The sequence below is a fragment of the Cetorhinus maximus genome, chromosome 6 (assembly GCF_964194155.1).
Source record: "Cetorhinus maximus chromosome 6, sCetMax3.hap1.1, whole genome shotgun sequence".
Taxonomy (NCBI): Eukaryota; Metazoa; Chordata; class Chondrichthyes; order Lamniformes; family Cetorhinidae; genus Cetorhinus; species Cetorhinus maximus.
The window spans coordinates 25,505,284-25,526,977 of NC_135884.1; the positions used below are offsets into that span (position 1 = coordinate 25,505,284).

A 21,694-nucleotide genomic window follows, 5' to 3' on the forward strand; every position below is an offset into this window, starting at 1 on the left:
CTATTCTTTTGGCAACCTTATATGTTTCTTTTAATCTAACATTATTCATTACTTCTCTAGTTAGCCACGGCTGTTCCAGTTTTCTAATGGAGTTTTGACCCCTCAAGGAAATAAATAAATATTGATCAAGAATGATAAAATATTCTTCTTAGATTGCGCATCAGGATCGAGGATGACTTGCTTCACTCTGATTTGATGGGTTCTAAGATGGCTGATAAGTCCAATGTGTGATCTGCGGACCCTGCCACGTGCAGGGCAGGTAATGCTTTGGAGGCTGGGCAGATGAGGACTTTGGAGGTTTGTACACTCTCTCCAATCCCTGACTTTACTTCTGCATGCTCGAGACAAAGTCTCTTGATGTCTTCCCGAGTAAACCGTCTCCATTTTGGTTGGTCACATGCCCAGGGATTCACATGGGTCAGGAATGTTTTCTATCTTCAGGGGATGCTTTGAGGACATTTCTGTAGCATTTCTGCTATCCTCCTGGGAGTCTCCTGATGTGACTGAGTTCTGAGTAGAACAGTTGCTTCAGGAGTCTAGTGTCAGCCATAAAGACACGTGTGCTCAGCGGAGCTGGTTTTGAGTGATTAGTGCCTCAATGCTGGGCATGTTGGCTTGAGAGGTGACGCTGCTAATAGACACCTTTCTTGCCACCGGATTTGGAGGATCTTGTGAAGGCATGTCTGATGGTACTTTTTCAGTGCTTTGAGGTACCTGCTGTAGGTTGTCCAAGTCTCTGAAGCATATAGGAATGTGGGGATCACAGCTGCCCAGTAAATCATGACCTCAGTCTCGGATTTGAGATCCTGGTCCTCAGATATTCTATTCCTCAGTCAGCCAAAGGCTGAGCTGGCAATTGGAGGCGATGATGAATTTTGTCATCCATGTCTGCCTTCATCAAGAGGAGACTCTCAAGATACGGAAAATGGTTCACTTTTTTCAGGATTTCACCATTGATCTTAATCAACGGAGGCAGGTGTTCTGGAGAAGGAGTCAACAATGACCTGGAGCTCAGTTTCTGCGTGAGCGCACACACAAGCGTCATCTGCTACTGAAGCTCAATGACTGAAATTTTTGTTTGAAATATTACTTTAAATGTCTGTCATTTATCCTCATATCTATCATCTTTAACTTTTAACCTAGTTTCTCAATCTACTGATGCCAACTCGCACCTTTCTCCAACATGAGAGACTTTAACCATCTCCCCTTAACATTCAGTGGCATTACCATCAATGAACTCTGCACTATCAATATCCTGGGGGTTACCAGTGACCAGAAACTGAACAGGGTCAGCCATACAAATACTGTGGCTACAAGGGCAGGTCAGAGGCTGGGAATTCTGTGGCAAGTAACTCACCTCCTGACTTCCCAAAACCTGTCCAGCATACAAGGCACAAGTCAGGAGTGTGGTGGAATACTCTCCACTTGCCTGGATGAGTGCAGCTCCAGCAAGTCTCAAGAAGTTCAAAACCATCCAGGACAAACATCCCACTTGATTGGCACCCTACCCACCATCTTAAACATTCACTCCTTCCACCACGGATGCCCAATGGCAGCAGTGTGTACCATCTACAAGATGCACTGCAGCAACTCACTAAGGCTCCTTCGACAGCACCTTTCACACCTGGAACCTCTACCACCTAGATGGGTAAGGACAATAGAAACATGGGAACACCACCACCTGCAAGTTCCCCTCCAAGCCACATACCATCCTGATTTGGAACTACTGTATATTGATGATTCTTCACTGTCGTTGGGTCAAAACTCTGGAACTCTCTCCCTATTAGCACTGTGGGTGTACCTACACCACATGGACTGCAGTGGTTCAAGAAAGTGGCACCACCTTCTCGGGGCAATTATGGATTGATAACAAATGGTGGCCTAGCCAGCGATACCCATGTCCTGTGAAAGAATAACTAAAAAAAGACCTCATACATCCATGATTGGTTTTGTTTAAGCTTAAAATCCTAGTTTCGGATCTAACCATGTCACACTCAGATATTCATGATGAAATTTTATCGTATTAAGATCATGCTTTCCCAGAGGATTATTTACTATATGTTTACTAACTAACCATCTCATTACTCAATATTATATCTAAAATAGCCTATTCCCTAGTTGGTTCTTTAATGTGTTCTAAAAAAACTGTCTCAACGCATTCCATGAAATTCTCCTCCAAGCTACATGACTGTGGACAAGTGACAGTTTCACTTCAGAAAGCAGTTCATGATTACAAGAGAGTACCATGACATAGATGGTGAACCTTCAAGGCTAATGGCAAGTAGATGTAACAAGTCATTTGTATTCCCTGCAGTTATTGGCCATTGAGCCATCCATTTTAAAGGCAAGAAACAAGTGAGTGGCAGGTCAGGAAACCTTCTAATGTCAGTGCAAAATGAAATATATTTTAAAAATCTCTAATAATGGTATATTGATTTCCAAAGAATGGCAGTATAGTAAACTGATGAATTCAAGGAGATGTTAATTGGTCAGTAAAATGCAAGCTTCTACTAAATGAATGTAAGGCAAGATAAAGAAAGAATGTGTTGAGGGAAGATATATCTCTTTCATTACTTTATTGAAGTTGGGATCTGAAAGGCTGGGCATTTTGCATTAGTTGGATAAAGAAATCCCCTTGGAGTTTTAAACTGGCCAGCAGTAATAAATGAACTGTGCTGTTTAACAGTGCACACATCCTCACTTTTATGTTAAACATGCCACAGGACAATTGAAACATCCTGTTCAAAATAGAAAACCAGTTGTTGTTGAAGCTTGGCTAATCCCCTCAAGGCAAGATTCCTTTTAGAAAACAGCATGATCTCAACGAATGCAAAAAAATACCCAATGAGAGATGAGAGAATCGCAGTCTTTCTGATTCTCAACATAAAATCATTCCAGGTTATTACCATATTTGTGTGTGGCTTGGCATTAGTTGAGACACTGGTTTAAGTAAGTTTTTTTCTTTTAAAAAAAAAATAAACAGCTTTGACTGACAAATTAAACTGCAATGTGACAAACAACAGTTTATATGATATTGCATTTCAAATTTTGCGGGACTTAACTGAAATCTAATAGATGTTAAAATAATTACCTTAGTGAGTTTAGCACCTATAGACAGTAAAGGAAACAGTAGATTAATTTTAAATCAATAGAACAAAGGATTATAGCGGTATTAATAATGACTATAGAACAACCAGTTTCTGGAACACTAAGAACACTAAGCTTATGCTACAGCCCGTACCATACTTCCCGCAATCTTTGATTTAAAAAAAATACATTCAATTTCTTACCTTTGGATGAACATGATCATTCTAGTTCATGTTTTTGCACACCACCACATGATCTGGCTGTGTTTCATTCTGCAGCTGCTACAATTTTTGTATGGCTTTAATTTTTTTACCTTATGTGCCTTTCAAACATGTTCACCCTTTCTGCTGTCCCCAAGGTAAGTGAAGAACAGTAAATTGAGCAACCTGAAGCTAGGTTTTCACCGTGGAGGGGAGAATCGGGAGTTGGGAATTTTCCTGACATGGCGATCCCACCTCCGTCCCGGCAGTGGTGATGGGTGGGATTTTCATCCGCTGGACGGCAGGATGGCCTGGAGTTGGGCCTGCCAGCTCCCACAATGGGCCTGAGATGGGCTGATGACGAGGCATCCAAGTTAAAAGGGGGAAGGGGGTGGCATAGTGGTATCTAGTAAGTCAGAGATCCAGGGTAATGCTCTGGGGACCCAGTTCAAATTTGAATTCAATAAAAAAAAATCTGGAATTAAAAGTCTGATGATGACCACAAAACCATTGCAGATTGTCGTAAAGACCCATTTGGGTCACTAATCTGAGGTCCTTACTGGTTTGGCCTACGTGTGACTCCAGACCCATAGCAATGTGGGCTGACTCTTAAAAATACCCTCTGAACTAGGGCAATTAGGCATGGGCAATAAACGCTGGCCTAGCCAGTGATGCCCATATCCCATGAACTAATAAAAAAATGCTCACAAAAACATTGGCTCAGTTCTGCAGATCAGACTAAAACCCGCTCTGCCCCCTTCATCCCCATTGCCGCCGCCCCCCCCCCCCCCACCCCACACACACGCACACACACACACACACACCTGCAATCTCAGCATTTTATAAATTGTGATTTTGCTTATCTCCTTTGGATAGATGAACAGCTGGAGGAAGAGGAGCAGTATGTTGGGCTGTTTGCAGAAGGCCTTGCCCAACCCATAAGACATGAACAACTTTCTTGGGTATTTCTGAGGAGCAGTGCAGGGGGAGCTTGAGCATCACCAGACAGAACAGTTCTGATGAGAGGTCACTTGACCTGAAACCTTAACTCTGTTTCTCTCCACAGATGCTGCCAGACTTGTTGGCTAGATTCTCTCTTGTTGGAGATGGTCATTGCCTGGCATTTGTGTGGTGCGAATGTTACTTGCCACTTATCAACCCAAACCTGAATGTTGTCCAGATCTGGCTACATATTGGACCGCTTCAGTACCTGAGGAGTCACGAATGGTCCTGAACATTGTGCAATCACCAGTGAACATCCCCAGTTCTAATCTCATGATGGAAAGAAGGTCATTGATGAAGCAACGGAAGGAGGTTGGGCCTAGGACAGTACCCTCAGAACTCCTGAAGTGATGACCTGAACTGAGATGATTGACCTCCAACAACCGCAACCATGTTCCTTTGTGCTAGATAGCTCTAACCAGTGGAGAGATTTCCCCCTGATTCCCATTGGCTTCAATTTTACCAGAGTCTATGAGGCAAAACTCAGTCAAACGTTGCCTTGATGTCATGGGAAGTCACACTTACCCTCCCCTTTTGAGTTCAGCTTTTTGTCCATGTTTGGACCAAAGCTGTAATGGAGATTAGGAGCCAAGTGGCCCTGGTGGAACCCGAACTAATCATCAATGACGTTATTGCTGTGTAAGTGCCACTTGATAGCACTGTTAACGACACCTTCCATCACTTTGCTGATGATCAAGAGGAGGCTGATGGGGTGGTCATTGGCTGGATTGGATTTGTCCTGCTTTTGGTGGACAGGACATAACTGGGCAATTGTCCACATTGTCAGTTTGATGCTAGTGTTGTAGCTGTTTTGGAACAGCTTGGCTAGGCGCGTGGCTAGTTCTGGAGCATGTTTTCAGTACTATTGCTGGGATGTTGTTGGGGCCCATAGCCTTTACACTATCCAGTGCCTTCAGCCGTTACTTGATATCACGCGGAGCGAATCAAATTGGCTGAAGTTTGGTATCTGTGATGCTGGGGACCTCAGGAGGAGGCCAAGAAGGATCGTCCATACAGCACTTCTGGCTGAAGATGGTTGTAAATGTTTCAGCCTTGTCTTTTGAACTGATGTGTTGGGCTCCCCCATCATTCAGGATGGGAATATTTATGGACCCTCCCTCTGTTAGTTGTTTAATTGTCCACCACCATTCATGACTGGATGTAGCAGGACTGCAGAGCTTAGATCTGATCCATTGTTTGTGGGATTATTTAGCTAAGACAATTACATGCTGCTTCCACGGTTTGGCTCGCAGGTAGTCCTGTGTTGTAACTTCACCAGGTTGTCACCTCATTTTTAGGTATGACTGGTGCTGCGCCTGGCATGCCCTCCAACACTCTTCATTGGACAAGGGTTGATCTCCTTTCTTGATGGTAATGGTAAAGTGGGGGATATGCCGAGCCATGAGGTTACACATTGTGGTTGAATACAATTCTGCTGCTGGCGCACTGTGCCTCGTAGATGCTCAGTTCTAAGCTATGTCTCCTTTGAATCTATCCTATTTAGCGCGGTGGTAGTGCTACACAACACGATGGAGGGTATCTTCAATGTGAAAATGGGACTTTGTCTTCAAAAGGACTGTGCAGTGGTCACTTCTACCTACACTGTCATGGATAGATGCATCTGTGACAGGTAGGTTGGTTAGGACGAGGTCTATTCGGGTTTTCCCTCTTGTTGATTCTCTCATCCTCTGCCAAAGACCCAGTCTAGCAGTTATATCCTTCAAGACTCAGCCAGCTAGGTCAGTAGTGTTGCTCTAAGCTGCTCTTGGTGATGGACATTGAAGTCCCCCGCCCAGAGTACATTCTGTGCCCTTGTGACCCTCAGTTCTTCCTTCAAGTGGTGTTCAACATGGAGGAACACTGATTCATCAGCTGAGGGAGGGCAGTAGATGGTAATTAATAAGAGGTTTTCTTCCCCATGTTTGATCTGATGCCATGAGACTTCATGGGATCTGAAGTCAATGTTGAGGACTCCCAGGGCAACTCCCTCCTGACTGTATACCACTGTGCAGCCACCTCTGCTGGGTCTGTCCTGCCAGTGGGACAGGAATGGTGATGCTGGTATTCAGGACATCATAAGGTATGATTCGGTGAGTATAACTGTCAGGCTGTTGCTTGACTAATATTTAGTCAATTCTTTTGTTACTCAAGTAATCAATCTATAGGCCAGAGTTTTACAGCCCTGCTGTGTCTCCCTGCCGGTGGATGCTGCGAGCCATTTAAATCTCCATTCTGTTCGGCGGGGCCATAATACTCCATCAGCCGGGAGGGGCCTTAAAATTCTGGCCATAGTGCTTTTCTGAGAAGGTTAACTAATTCGCTTGCAAGTTGCTTTCCTGGTGCTTTCAGCAGAGATGGTGGGAGGCTTCTGTTACTCTTGTGGTGGCCCATGCATTCTTCTAGCCGGGCCTTCAGTAGCTGCAGACTGCAGCACTTCAGGTGCTGCTGGGATAGTCTGGCTCACGTGGCTTTTTTGCACCATGATTGGCATTGGTTGAGTGTGTAGTAAGGAAGCAGATGTGCTGCCGTCCTGAGAAAGGGGAACACACGTTGGGCAGAATTGTGCCTTTGTTGGGCGGGCACAGAGCTGCCTCAGGGAGATGAAGAGTTTTTTTTAAAAATAAAGAAATGAAAAATATTATAAAACGTGTCCCCTCTTTGTGACTCTGTCACATGAGCAGGGACATGTTATTAGTTAAATTTTTAAATCTTTATTTTTATTTGCTTTAGGAAACCTCATCCCGCCCATGGATGAGGTTTCCTAAAAAGTGCAAAGGCCACTTGGCCTTAAATTTCTTTTAATTACCTTGTTAATGGCCTTAAAAGGCATTTTAATTGTCGGCGGGCACGCTGCTGACTCCAGTGCACGCCTGCCAACCGAAATATCAGCGACTGCGCATTGACGTTGGGATGCTCACCCAACATCAACACGCATCATCTTACGTTCAAGCAGGTCAGGCGCTCACCCACCTGCCGAGGTAAAAGTTTTGCCCATTGTGTTCCCTGCACCACTGTGTTCCCTGCACCACTGTCACTCCAAATAGGGTGGGTATCAGCACTTTTAAAGACTCACACTCTGCCTCCATATAGGGAAATACTTGGTAGTTTCCTCAGTGCTCAACCTGGGAACTTGTATTGGAGATTCGGGGAAGAACCTTCCATTCTTAGTACTTTGTGCCACTGCAATTTAGGGCTTCTGCACCATATTTTGGCAACAATGGTTGAAGGATAATACATTCTCAAGGTAAAATAGTCCCAATATAATTTGGGGCAAAGTTGCTAAAAAAAAAATCCTTTCCTAGTGTTAAGGAGAAAGGTTCCTTTTCTCACGTTCCTTGAAATTTGCTCGTGAGCTGCCAGGTTGAGTCCAAAAGCTAAACAGCCTATCTGCTGCCATGTACCAGGTGCCCGTAAGAATAAGTACTCTTATTGTGGTAAAAAGTATGGTGTCCTCAACCGTTTTAGTACCATGTGAGTTTGGTGACAATTACATTGGTGGGACCAAGAAGGGCCCAGGTATTCAGTACTCTGATGAGAGCTGCTCATTAGGTCCCACTTCAGTTGAACAGCTCTTTTCCGTTTTTAAGGAGCAGTGTGACAGTTCCAGCAGGCTGCTGGTACAAAGATAAAACAGAAGCTTTTGCCTAATAAGCATCACTTTTTTTCTCACCTAGTCTATTAGTATTGGGGATAGTTGGTATCATAAGTATTCCTCCCTACAGTATTGTTCCCTTTAATACACGAATAAGGTTTGATTTTTGGTTGTTCTTAAGTAGTCTAGATTCTAGATAACACAAAGAATATTGTGACTCTAACTGAACCTAAGCATGTCCAGATTTAATTACAGATGAACAAACAACAAAGGAAAAAAGCAAAACTCTACCTTGGAAAACAGAGCAGCAAAAGCTGAAAAAGAAAGTGACAGAGAAACATGCCTCAGGTGTGATAAAGCTGAACATGGGGCTTCTTCTTGCAGGTGAGTGGATGCAGATAATAGTACAGTAATCCTAAATGGTAGAGAGTAGGAAAAAGATGCAACATATATATTATTACAATTCTAGCATCCTCTGTAGGTTTAAACCTTTATGCAGCTGACAGTCGTCTTCTTCCTCCTCTGGTTAATGTAATTGCCCCACTTTTGAAGAAAAACATTTTCTTTTAACTAACTAAAATAACTAATAATAAGTTTTTGTGTTTATTTTTGTCTTTAGGATTTGTGCACTAACTGGAATGATTCTTGCCTTTCTTTGTGGTAGATATGCTAGTTATGATTTTAGGTTGAAGATGAAACAATTTCAAAATTTTCCTTTGTTAGTTTGGGCATAATACAATTTAGAGTTGTGTGACCCATATTACTATAACGGTAGGGTATTGCCTCAAATTTAATTAATCCTTAGACTGTTGGCATCCTTAATCTCCCTCGACTAGCCATTTTTCAAGAAACATGTTTTGATACTGAAACGAATCCTAATATTACAATAATGTGCTGCAAATTGATAGGATTAGCTTTATTACTTCATAAAAAATTAAGCAGGAACGAATAACTCGACCTCTGCTCCATTTTTTCAGTATTTGCTCTGCTTTCCTTGGTCTGTTTCCTAGTTTCACTATTTAGTTTTTTATTTTATAATTACTTTTTACTTAGCCTACCTATCTTAATGCTTATTTTAACTTCTAGTAGAAAGGGTTAACAGAAGGGATATGCTAATGTATGACATAGATGATGATGCATCACTAATATCAGTCAGTCATGTGTTAGACTCGAGAGAGAGAGAGAGAGAGAGAGAGGTTGGAACATATCATGTTCAGGAACAACATGTCTACTCTGTAACCTGTTTAGATGTAGTACTAATAAACAAGTGTTAAGCAAGTACCAGAGTATGACTACAGTATGTTCAGCAACCAAGAACCACGCCTAGAGTCCATAGATCAGAAGGACCATCTCAGAACAAACTTATTTCTTATTGCCTTAGTTTTAAGGCAGCTTTGCCTCAATTCCTGAGCTGGAATCCAAATTTAACTGAAATAAGGTTCAGCATTATTACAGCAACCAGGTCAATCATCTCTTGCATTTTTGAGTGCAGTTTTGGCAAGATAACGGATCCTGCTGAAATTAGTTATTTTGTCATTGCATCAATCAGTATCTGTAATGCTTACGTTAACAGTCTCCAAAACTTGTATTTAAAATAATGGATTATTTAACTTACGTCGTTTTAATGATTTACTTTTTATATACTTTGAATATATAATGTAGTTATCACAATTATATGTATCCCTTTTATGCTACAATTGATTTTGCCAAAATCAAATGTATTATATTTAAATGAGGAAGCATGCAAATATCCGTCATGGTGTCTGTGCTTCACATTTTCAGCAGTTCTGTATCCATCTAAAATTGAACAACTTTTACAGTTAAGCTACAATTATTCAACTAAATAGTAATGCTTTGTATTTTTGTACTAGCACAGAAATTTTAGCAAAATTGGTAATATACTTTAAATTCTGCAGATAGGGAGAGAAACACATTCTTATTGTTCACTGGCATTAATTTCAGACGTATTAATGGCAAATTTCGTCCTTCATTATCGGCTGGAGTTCTTTTCATTGAACTGGAATAAAAACACAAACTTTTAACAAAGAGAATGCACAAGCATTATCCCACATCCTGTGACAAATTAGCAACACATGCTGCACTTCCTAAATTCTTCAGCATTTCTTTAAAGATTTAATGATGCTTATTTTGAAGCTGTGTTTACTGCATGCCTTTGAAGTCTTCTGCAGGAGGTAGGGATGGAAAGTTTTAATAACTGCTTGCAGACTGGTACCAGACCTGGCCCATCTGCTTGACAGCTTTCTTTTGATGTGTGAACTTTTAGTTATTGCCAAAGCAGTTAACCTTGAGAAGAGTTCACTTGTGAAAGCAATGTTATATACCTAAAAGGAACCAGACTAATCTAAATATGGTAACTATTTAACTGGCATAAAATAACTAGAAAGTATGTCTAAGCAGGCATATACATATGTATAGGGCTGAATTTTAACTCCCAGGTGGGAACACAGCAAAATATGCAGCCTGTCCATCTGGGAGTGGCAGTAAGCAGGTTTAACTGATTTTAATGGCTGGATCTCATTAGTATACTGCTTCTGACTTCTGGGACATATGGCAGCCTAGTCAGTGGCTGCCTGGCTTTTAAAATCAGACAACATGAGGTTACTGCTGTGGACACTGGGTACTGTTGCCTGTATAAGTGCTCTGGAATAAGAATCCTGGGAGAAGGACAGGAAGCTTGGGGTAGGGGAGTCCCAATGTTTTCTTGTGGGGCCTAGAGGAGCCACACCGATACTAAAAGAAGAACATAAAAACTTATTCATTGGGTCTTTTCTGACCATGGCTGCTGTTGTCCGTGGGATTTGCCATCACTGCGTCTCTGTTCAAGTCTCTGGTTGGAATAGTAGAGCAGGCCCTGATGACATAATTGGAGCTCCATCTGCAATTTAAAAAAGTACACCATCAGCTTGGGGTAGGTGTCCTTGTCATCTGCAATTTAGAATTGGGAGTTGACCAGACTGGAGTTGACTGCACTGTTCTTCAATTAAGTAAAGAAAGGAAAGCCCCTGCCATATGATCCTCTTGAGGTATTGGTAGCTTGATACCATGTGCTTGTGATACAACCTTAATAGCCTAACCTTCTTCCATTGTCTCCCCTTCCAAGAAACAAAGCAGTATTGATTATAGTAAATTCACTGCATCCTAGCTGAAAAGGTTGGGGAGGGCATTAATTGGCAACACCTGAACGAATGGCATAAAGGCAAATGGCATAAAGTGGATGGAAAATAAAATAATTATAATTATGTTTTAACTATAAGAGTAAATAAAGAAGCCTTACCTTTAAGCTTACTTCCATCTTCAGAATAGCACTTAGCACCACTGGTTTTATATGAGTGCGATTAAAATTCAGAGGTGGAAATAATAGCTCTGTTATTTCTACATCATTTACATACATCCAAAAATGGACATTCACTTCTAATTCTTCTGGTGCTACCTTCACTCGGTCCTTCTCACTTCTGCTCAATGTTTCAACTGGTGGCACTTCCTCAGTTTGACTAGTTGAATCTCTGAGAGTGGACGTGGCTGTTCTGGAGCTTGTGACAGGTAAAATAAAAGATGGTTTGATCTACTGACACCTTATCTTCCCTGGTTCTGGTTCTCTAGGAATACCTGTAGAAATATAGGAAGAGAATGATAGAATAACAGCAGCAGGATATCACTTCTAACAGAGTTGATATACTAATCTATAATGTGTCATGGTGCTGTGATGCAGTAAGTGCCTGCATGTTACACAGTGGGCCAGAATTTCCATGGAGTGGCAATCACAGTTGGATTTCCACTCTGTTCCTTTTTACTAACCTTAACCCGGAGCTGCACATTTCTTGCCTGGACTTCAAATCCAGGCCTGCTGAGAAACATGCAGCGTACCTGGTTCCCGAGTCCTTCCAGTGCAGGGCAGCAGTGTTGGGGGGAATCCCCTTTTTTTAAGGTACTAGCTGTCATAAGCCAGGTAAGTTTAAAGGTTCCAGCCACTGTGAGAAGCCAGGGAGAAGGTAAGCGTGTAAGGTAAATGGGTGAAGCGTGGTTGTGGAATGAGGGATAGTCAGAGGGTTAGGGGTTGTCAGGGGGTGTAGTTGAGGGGGTGGGGGTGCAGTCGGGGCTTGGAAAGGTAGTCAGGGCGGTAGTCGGTGGGGGGTTAGGAGAGTGGTCGGGAAAGGTGGGGGGTAGTCGTGGAAGGGTAATCAGGGTGTCCAGTTGGTGGGGGAATGGGGTGTTGGTGAGATAGGGGACAGTATCATAGGAGTTAGAAGTGGTTTTAATCTTTCTTATTTTTCCTGGATAACTATTCTGCTAAGAGAGTTGGAACCGTCTGAAGTCTCCAATTTAAATTGGAGTTTTGGTTGGTTCCCAGTGCAGGGTAATTGTTCATCAGAAGTTTAAACTTCTCAAGCAATTGCCGTGCAGACCTTCCATGGGGACTGCTGTTGGTCCCCCAGCACATCTTCTGGCATACCTCTGGGGTATGACCCCCCAGGGAATGTAAGTTCTGGGCCAGTGTGTCAGTAAGGAGGAAGAGCAAGAAAAGCGTTGCAGTTTTGCTTAAGGCACCTTCTCTCTTTCCAGTGCTACTGTTTCTGGGATTTATTGTTGTGTAAGCATAAGGCCCTTAAATTAGGTAGGGTCCACTGTTCCCTCTAATTTCCCTTTATTATGCGTGGCCTGTTTATTGCACTGCACAGGTTGTATTTGTGTGTATGCACATCTTAAAAAGACCATGGCTTGTGCCCCATGTTTATCCCCTGCCCAGCACATTCTCAGTTGCTGCATGGTTTAGAGGGAATGTTGGTGGGACCTCCTCGAGCATTACACCATTTTTTGTTGTTAGGTATAGTCTTGTTCTGTAAGGAGATAAAAATTGGTGAGATAGTGAAAGCTTGAAGATCACAAACATTATCATTCAAGTACCCTGCACCCTTAGTAGCGTATGAGCCAATGACCAAGCGACATGCAGTTAGTTTTTCTTGTTCCTTTGCTGCTACCTCCACTTGCTCTTCCTCACAAATGCTTAGTGCTTAACCTGGCCTTAACTCTGTGGTCATAACTTCTAAAATTTTCTGTATAAAATTCGTTACATTTCAGCATTAGCTGGAAAGTGTGTGCCGCATCAACAAAGATATACATGTCAATATATAAAAGAGGTGAAAAATTGCTCGTACTTCACATGCGTCCTTGGTCAAGATGGAGCATGTTAACATTAAACAGTTTGTGGTATGCATACTGTGCGAGTATACTTAATGTCGGAAAATGCTGGTTTTTCTCATGTTTTAAAAACTTAATCATGGGAGCTTAATCATGGGAGTTGTCATTTAGTCTTTCTGCCATGTCCTTCCAGATAGTGTAGAAAGCAACTAGTAACATGACTTTCAGCCTTTCTTTGCTTCATCTCCTCCAGAAGCAACTCCATGGCAGACTCAAAACATTCCTTCTTCCTTTTGAATTTTAACTTTCCTCAGCCTTATTACTAAACTTGAACAAATGCTTTCTGCAAAAAAGTTAGGTTGTGGAAAATTCAGGCAGTTTGCCTTTTAACTCTTTTAGAGTCCAACAAATAAACTAAATTAACAAAATGAGGGATAAAATAAAACATAGCCCCTAAATTAGGGAACTACAAAACCAAAGACAAAATTTAAAGGAAACTTACAAACATTAAAGCAAAATGTGATTAAAGGGGTCCATAAAACACCCCAGTCCCTGCGGTGCCCACTGGGCACGGAAGGCCTCGACGGTGCCGGCAGACACCGCGTGCTCCCTCTCCAGGGGCACCCGGCCGCGAATGTAGCCGTGGAAGAGGGGAAAGCAGTCAGGTCGGACGACCCCCTCGGTCACCCGCTGCCTGGACCTGTTAATGGCCAACTTGGCCAGGCCCAGGAGCAGGTTCACGAGGAGGTCCTCCTCCCTCCCAGTCCCCCTCCGCACCGGGTGCCAGTTTGCCTTTAGGCTTAGCAGCAGGCCTTTCAAAACTGCTGTTGTCCCTGAAATCCTGTCATCAGCAAACTTCCTCATCAAGATCAAATTTGTCCCAGGAGCTTTGAAGAATTATTAAAATGAGTTGACATGGAAATTCTCACAAGTTGATCTACATGTGTCTTCTGAAAACTAAATCATTGTATCATCCATCAAAGCATGGCTCAGTCAGACCTATGAATGTGCTGTGGGTGAAAGCCATTATTCCATAATAAATACACAGAATATTTGTGCAGATTCTTGACACACCAATCATAGCCATGGAAATATCTTAGCAAGTGACTGCAATTTCAATCATTATTCTGTCACTGTTTTAATAAAATAGTCCCTTGAAAATTCAGAGAGCCTAGTATGTGTTTCATGTATAAAGATGGCTGTACTTCTTCAGTGTATTCTCAGTGAGAGGTTTTATTGAACTGGAGAGAAATGGCAGCCTACAATCAGCTTGCCCCATGGCAGAATCACCTTACTGTGGCAAGCCAGATAGTTCACTTAGTAAAGATTGCATTTCCAAAACCCAAAAATCCCCCTGTTCACAGTGAACAAAGGATACAAACATCCCCTTTTCCCTAACGAATAAAAGACACGTTTACATGCATGCGCCTGTGAATTACCCAAGTTACCCACTGTACACCCATCGTTCTCATGCATTAGCAACTGTTTGTTTCTGCACATGCATTGCACACATAGGGCAGAATTTACCCCCGTCGGGGGGAAGTTCAGGAGCAGGCACGTACAGGCGCGCCTCCAATCGGCGCCCCCAACTGGGGGCGCACCGCCATTTTACGTGGGCGGGCCAATTAAGGCGTGACGTCCACCAGGAAGCGCTATTCACTCCCTGTGCGGGCGGGGGGAATTCCCTCAGCTGAGAGTGCGCTCTTTCGCCAATACACATGAAAGAGCGCACTCATCTAAGTGCTGCCTCAGGGAGATTGGTAAATGTAGAAAAATAAAATTTCCCTGACATGTCCCCTCATGTGACGCTGTCACATGAGTTTGGACATGTCCATCACTTTTAACCAAACTTTTATTAAATTTTTTAAAACCTACATGAAACCTACATGAAACCTCATCCTGCCCGTGGATGAGGTTTCATGCTTTTTATGAAGCCCGCCAGGGCCCCTGGCCTGCCCGGCAACCTTAAGGTTGGACGGGCAGGTCCTTTAACTAGTTCAATTAGTTTTTAAATGGCCTCAATTGGCTGATTCAGCTGCGTCCCCGCCGACCTGAGAATTGAAATGACGCAGGGTGACGTTGGGAGTTCCGTCTAACGTCATCCCGTGTCATTTTACACGTCAGCAAGCGGGCCCCACCTCCGCTTGCTGACCTCAATATCCTGCCCATAGTCTTTAAACCGTGCAAGTCTCTTAATGGAACATGTGCGCGTTGACATTGGCTGCTCATCTGGGTGATGTTCCTTGTTCAGAAAGTGTCATTTCAGTGGCCTTGCTGCCTTGGTGACTGTTGTTGTTCCATTGCGGTTGTTGGGGACTTTTGGACCTTTGGGATTGATGGTAGTTCTGTACTCAGTACAGCTGGTGAGATTCCTTCTCCCTGACCGGCCGATTGCTGTGAAGGAACAGCTTCATCAGTTGTTCGGATATGCCTGCAATTGTGCCAATATATTTGGTCATTCACTTCCACTGCGTACGATCGAGGTGACAACTTCTTTATGCACATGCCATCATATAGCCTCAGTTTTACTTCTGAGGGTTTCATTTTCAGATGGCCATGTTGAGCCACTTTGCACAGGTCTGTGAAGGTCATTATGTTGCATGACGCACCAGTGCCTATCTGACATTTCTTGTTTGCTTGAATTTCTCCCTCTATGGCCATCATTGTAACAGTCACAAACCATTTGTCAAGCCTATAGATTTGACTGAACCAATCTGTTGCATCATGTATAGTTGTTCATCAGACTCCTCTGCTGATATCTCTCCCATGGCCATCTGTGTAGGTTTGTTTTGCTTCTTTCTAGCCAAACACTTGTGTGAAATGATTCGGCTTCTTGCAGTTAAAACACAGCTTTCCTGATGTTGGGTAATCCTTCTTTTCCTCTGCATGCTGTCGTCTGCAGTAGTTGCATCCTGCCCTTTGTCTGTGATTGCTCTGCTTTTTTGGCTTGGAGTGTCTCTCAGCATAATGTATCTCCTGGTCTACCTTGCCATACATATGCTCCAACTGACATTTCACAACTTCCACATTTTAACACATGTCTATTGTTTTTAGTGTCAGTTTCTCATCTTTCAATAGACTTGATCTCACCTAGGGGTCTTGCATGCATAAGACTAATCTACCTTTAATCAGGTCATCTTTTAGCTGTCTGAATTCAGAAGATTCTGCTAGCTGTGTTACTGCTGTTACGTAATGTTCAATGGTTTCTTGTGCATCTTGTGCTCTAGTGTTGAATACATAGCATTCATACGTGACATTCACTCAGGGCTTAAATCATTTGTTCAAGGCTTTCAAAATCTCCATCATCTGTTTGTTTTGTTTGTTGGTCAGATTTATGGTGGTGCTAGGAGTGTGGCTACTTTTATTGGTTCCAGCTTTTTAATTAAGTCTGTTGCAATCTCATAATTTTGCCATTGTAAGTGGAAAAACTGCCAAATATTGCCATTTATCACTGTTCATTTCTACTGGAGCTGGGATTGGAAAATTTCCAAATTTGGCCTTGTTCACTCACCCTGTATTTACTTGCAGCCTTCAATATATATTTGCTTGCCTTTTGTCCTTTTGTGTTTGCTTTCCCTCTGTCCTTGTTCTGCAGCTCAGTGCTTTTCCTGAACTCCTTTTTCAGCATCTTTTTTCAGATTTGAACATTTCTGTGCTGTGTCTTCTCTGCACCATTTCCAGGGTTTAAAAATCTATTTTCTTCACTTCCTGACACCATGGCCTGAATTTTTCCTGCATTGGGCGGGCTCGGCGGGAGCAGGTGGGGGCGGTTGCGGAGCTGACTTCCACCCGTGATTGGCTCTGCGCCGCCATTTTGCGCGGGCGGGCCAATTAAGGCCCAAGCAGCATAAGGCGCGAGCGGTAGCGCTCAGCACTTCTATGCAGTCGGAGGGAGGAGGGAGAGTCGGGGCCAGTGCTTTTTCGTGGAAGAGCTCTTCAATCTCCCTGAGGTATTGAAGCGGTTTGTAAAAACATTTTTACAGAAATTTAAAATTTAATGAGACATGCCCCCTCATGTTTTTATTTTTCATGTAAAATTTTTATTTAAGTAGTAAAAACTTTAGGAAACCTCATCCCGCTTGTGGAAGAGGTTTCCTAAAAAACGAGAAGGCCACTTGGCCTTTTCACCTGCCCGCCAACCTTAAGACTCCAGTGTGCGCCCGCCGAACGAAACATCGCGAGATAGCGCGATGACATATGGAAGCACGTCATTTTACGCTCTGGCGTGTCAGGCCCGCCCCTGCACACCGACTGAAAAATCCTGGCCCATGTTTCATGTATGAGCACAGCTGTACTTCTTCAGTGTGACCTCAGTGAGAGCCTTTATTGATCTGAAGAGAAATGGCAGCTTACAGTCAGCTTGCCTCATGGCAGAGTCACATGACAATGGCAAGCCAGGTAATACACTTAGTAAAGATTGCATGTCCTAAACACAAACAGCATGCATATTTAACTAAAGGAAGTGGTGCATAGTATAACAGATAAGTACATGCATGTTAAACTTTCAACAATGACCTTTGCATTTGGTCCTTGCAGCTGGTTGTATTAATTGTGTGGAAGGTTCATTCTCTGGAGATTTGGTATCTCATTGTTTGTGGTAACCTCCAGTGCTTCAAAAGTCCCAACTGATTTTACTGTAATTACTTATCTAGTTGGTTAACTACTATTGCCTCCAAATCCAGAAGAAAAGTGACTATTGTACTGAGTGGTGGTTTAATTTTTAATCTTTCATCTGTTATTCTAGTTGCTACTCAAGCTTTTTTTTGGTTTTTATTTAATCTTTCTTCTTTCATCTGTGGAATCACGCCGGATTTTTATTGAAAGGAGGGGATACTGTGGACACCTCCACATTCTCTACAGTGCTGCACTCTGGCCAGTTGCTGGAGTGCTGAAGTGTGACAACACATTAATGTTCCCTTCTTCCTTTGCAAAGGCATCTCATCTTCACTTAGTGCTGCACTTGATCAAACAGTAATTGGCAGTTCCACATCTATGGAGGTCTGAGTACATATGCGAGCTATGAAAATTTGTTCTCAATTCACAGCATATTTTAGATTTTGGTTGCGTGTTGTTCTGAAGAGAGTCATTTGCAGAGTTACAAAACTGAACATGTTTTCCCTGAAAGCCTTTTAAATGCACAGACAAATGGACAATTTAATTTGGTCAGTGAGCACAGAACTAAAGGACCCGAGTATAAAATTTACAAACTTCAAAACAAGGTAAAAGATTAGAAGTAATTGTTTTATTCACAATAGTAACGGATATCTAGAATACACAGGCAGCACAAGCAAAATCAGTTCTTCACAGGAATCACAGAATCTTTACAGTGCAGAAAGAGGCCATTCAGTGCATCGAATCTGGAAGAGTGGAAGATTATCACTAGTGCCTCTGCAATTTCCACTCTCCCTTCCCTCAGTACCTTTGGGTGCATCTCATCCGGTTCTGGTACCTTATTTAAGTAAAGATAGCCTTTCTAACACCTTCTTCTCAATTGTAAATTCTTCTAGTGTACCTGTTACGTCCTCTCTCACCTCAGCTTGGGAAGCATCTTCTTCCTTTGTAAAAACAGATGCAAAGTACTCATTCAATACCTCCGTTATTTCTCCAACCTCCACATGCAAGTCCCCTTCTTTGTCCCTGATCGGCCCTAATCTTTTTTTACCATCCTTTTATTATTTACATGTTTATAGAAGACCTTGGGATTCCCTTTTATGTTAGCTGCTAACCTCTTTTCATGCTCTCCCTTTGCTTTTCTTATTAGTTTCTTCACTTCTTCTCTGGTCCTTCTATATTCAGCCTGATTCTCCAATGTATTTTCCACCTGACATCTGTCATACGCACACATCTTCCTTTTCATTTTCACCTCTATCTCTCTCATAATCAAGGACACTCTGGGTTTATTTGCCCTACCTTTCCCCTTCAAGGGAATATACCTTGACATTGCCTGCAATATCTTTCCTTTGAAGGTGGCCCATTGTTTAGCCACCGTCCTTTCTGCCAACATTTGATTCCAGCTCATTCAACTCAGATGCATTCTCATCCTATCAAAGTTGGCTTTTCCTCAATTAATGACCTTTGCTCTGGATTGTGCCCTGTCCTTTTCCATGACCAACCTAAACCTTATGATGCAATTATCACTGTCCCCTAGAGGCTCTACCACTGATATTTGATCCACTTGGGCCAACTCATTCTCCAGAACCAGTTCCAAAAGCGCATGTCCTCTCATTGGACCGGAAACATACTGCTGCAGAAAATTATCTTGAACACATTCCAGGAACTCTCGCCCCTCTTGTTCGTTTGTACTATTCCTATCCCAGTCTATATTTGGATAATTGAAGTCCCTCATTATAATTGTTCTATAATTCTTGCACCTCTCTATAATTTCTTTGTTCATTTGTTTCTCCACATTTCTTCCACTAGTTGGTGGTTTATATACTACACTGATCAATGTTATTGCACCTTTTTCATTCCTTACCTCTAGCCAGACAGATTCCATCCTTGACACCTCTGGAACATCCTCTCTATTCCAGTACAGTAATGCCACCTTTAATCAATATTGCCACTCCCCTCGCAACCCTTTTTCCTTTCCTGTCTCTCCTAAACACCTTGTACCCAGGAATGATTAACGCCCAGTCCTGCCCTTCTTTGAGCCATGTCTCTGTTATAGCAATAATATCATAATTCCGTTTGTCACCCCGTGCCTGCAGTTCATCAACCTTATTAACTACACTCCGTGCATGCATATAAATGCATATTAGCCCTGATTTAGGCTTTTTTATTTTCCCGCTTATTCTGACCCCATCTAATGACTTACTACTGCCTACTCTAATTCTATCAAACTTTCCCAAGTTTTCTATCTACCTTGATACTACTCTCTGATATATGCTCCTTATCAGTTGATACTTCTCTACTTCCCACTGCCAGTTTTTCTCCTCTCCACTCTGAGTTTCCCGTCAGGTTCCCATCCCCACTGCCAATCTAATTTAAACCCTCCCCAACTGCACTAGCAAACCTCTATTTATTTCTCTGTTTATTAACCAATTTAAAAGTTGGTTAGGAATGGCCTTAAGAACAAGAATGCATAGTGAGAGAAAGTCACAAAATCAATACTGGTTCCTAAAGTCGAAATTTTAACTCCCAGGCAGAAAACGGGAGTTGTGTATGACCTCCCATCTGGGAGTTTCTGCGGGAAGTCTGGTCAATTTTAACAGCTGGGCCTCATTAATGTTTTGATGGCCTGGAGTCCAGCTGAAACAAGCACAGAGTGGCAGATGGCCGGCTGCAAATTGACTGTTGCATTTCCTACAACAGTGACTGCACTTCAGAAGTACTTCATTGGTTGTAAAGCATGTTGTGATGTCCTGTGGTTGTGATAGGCGTTATATAAATCCAAGTTTTTTCTTTCTTGACCTGATCTGATGCGGAAGCTAGGAGATTCATTGAGTGAAGGCCATAGAAATGTATGTGCTGGTAGTGACCAAAAAGGATGGCTTTGACTTTATTAGCATTGTGCTGGAACATATTTTGGTTTCTCCAGGTCTTAATGTCAGCCATGTTGATGATGCAGCAACAGTCTTTGGACCATTGGATGAAACGAAGAGGTAGAGCTGAGATTATTGGATACAAATGGAAGTTGATCCCTATGTTTCCTGATATTGTTGCTAAGACAAATAGATGGCAAATAGGAGGGGGACGTGACATGTTGAGGTGTTGTCTATGGAGATTTTTGTACATAACCAGGGAATGCTTATTGCTGATACCAGGTGGCAAGAGAAAAAAATATGCATAAAAGCAGTTGATGAGCACAAAAATAATTTAGTCTACAAAAAAGTCAAACAATAATTTTGCCTGTTTAAAAATGATGGTTTTGTACTAAGAAAACAAGGAGAAAGGGAGGAGAAGTGCCTTTACACAGAGTTATTGAAATATTGTTTTGAGAATTACAAGCATGCCAAAGATTATGCCCCTTTTAAAATTGGATACATATTTGAGACAGATTAAGATTCAGGATTATGAGAAGAGGTAAAAACAATGACACTAGCCTTGGATTGCTCTAGCAAAGAATCAGCCTAGATACAAAAGGCAAAATGGCCTGCTTCTCTGCTATAAGCTTCTATGATTTACTCAAATTAAAGTATTTCTCACTATTCAGCAGTTCTGTTGAAATCAGCAAGTTCTAAGTGCTCTGATTCACTGCTTATCCTTTTATTTTACTTAATTTAAGTGCTTTGGTAATGATTCTCTTCATTCCACTTCCAGGAGATAAATCAGTTACAAATAAAATGGATAACTTCGTCCCTGGAATATTGGATGCTATTTTCACTGTATCTGTGGATAAATCACTCATGTCTGAGGAAATGGAGAGAGAATTGAATCCAATGGTTATTCGTATTATTTCAGCCAGCTCAATGCCATCAACTCCTGTACCAATCCATGTGCTAGAGGTAAGCTTGACTGTTACAATCCCCATAGAGACGGATAGCTTTTAAAAAAATAAATTTGAACTTCTAGTTAATAGCTGAAAGAAAGACACATCAAGATGTCACATTTTAAGATATTTACTGTAACAAATGATTAAGAACACTATTAATCAAATACTATCTTTGTGGGCAATTTATACTTAAAATCACAGAATAGAATACCCCTTTCGTATTCT

At 42.2% G+C, this 21,694-nt stretch overlaps 1 protein-coding gene across 1 annotated transcript in view; it reads left to right on the plus strand.

Annotated features, from left to right (window-relative positions):
- cfap92 (cilia and flagella associated protein 92 (putative)) overlaps positions 1-21,694 on the plus strand; it is a 122,578-nt gene that overhangs the window by 30,511 nt on the left and 70,373 nt on the right. Inside the window, exons 6-7 of the mRNA XM_078543038.1 lie at positions 8,137-8,265; positions 21,298-21,482. Coding sequence (XP_078399164.1) covers positions 8,137-8,265; positions 21,298-21,482 — 314 coding nt within the window. The remainder of the gene's footprint in view (positions 1-8,136; positions 8,266-21,297; positions 21,483-21,694) is intronic.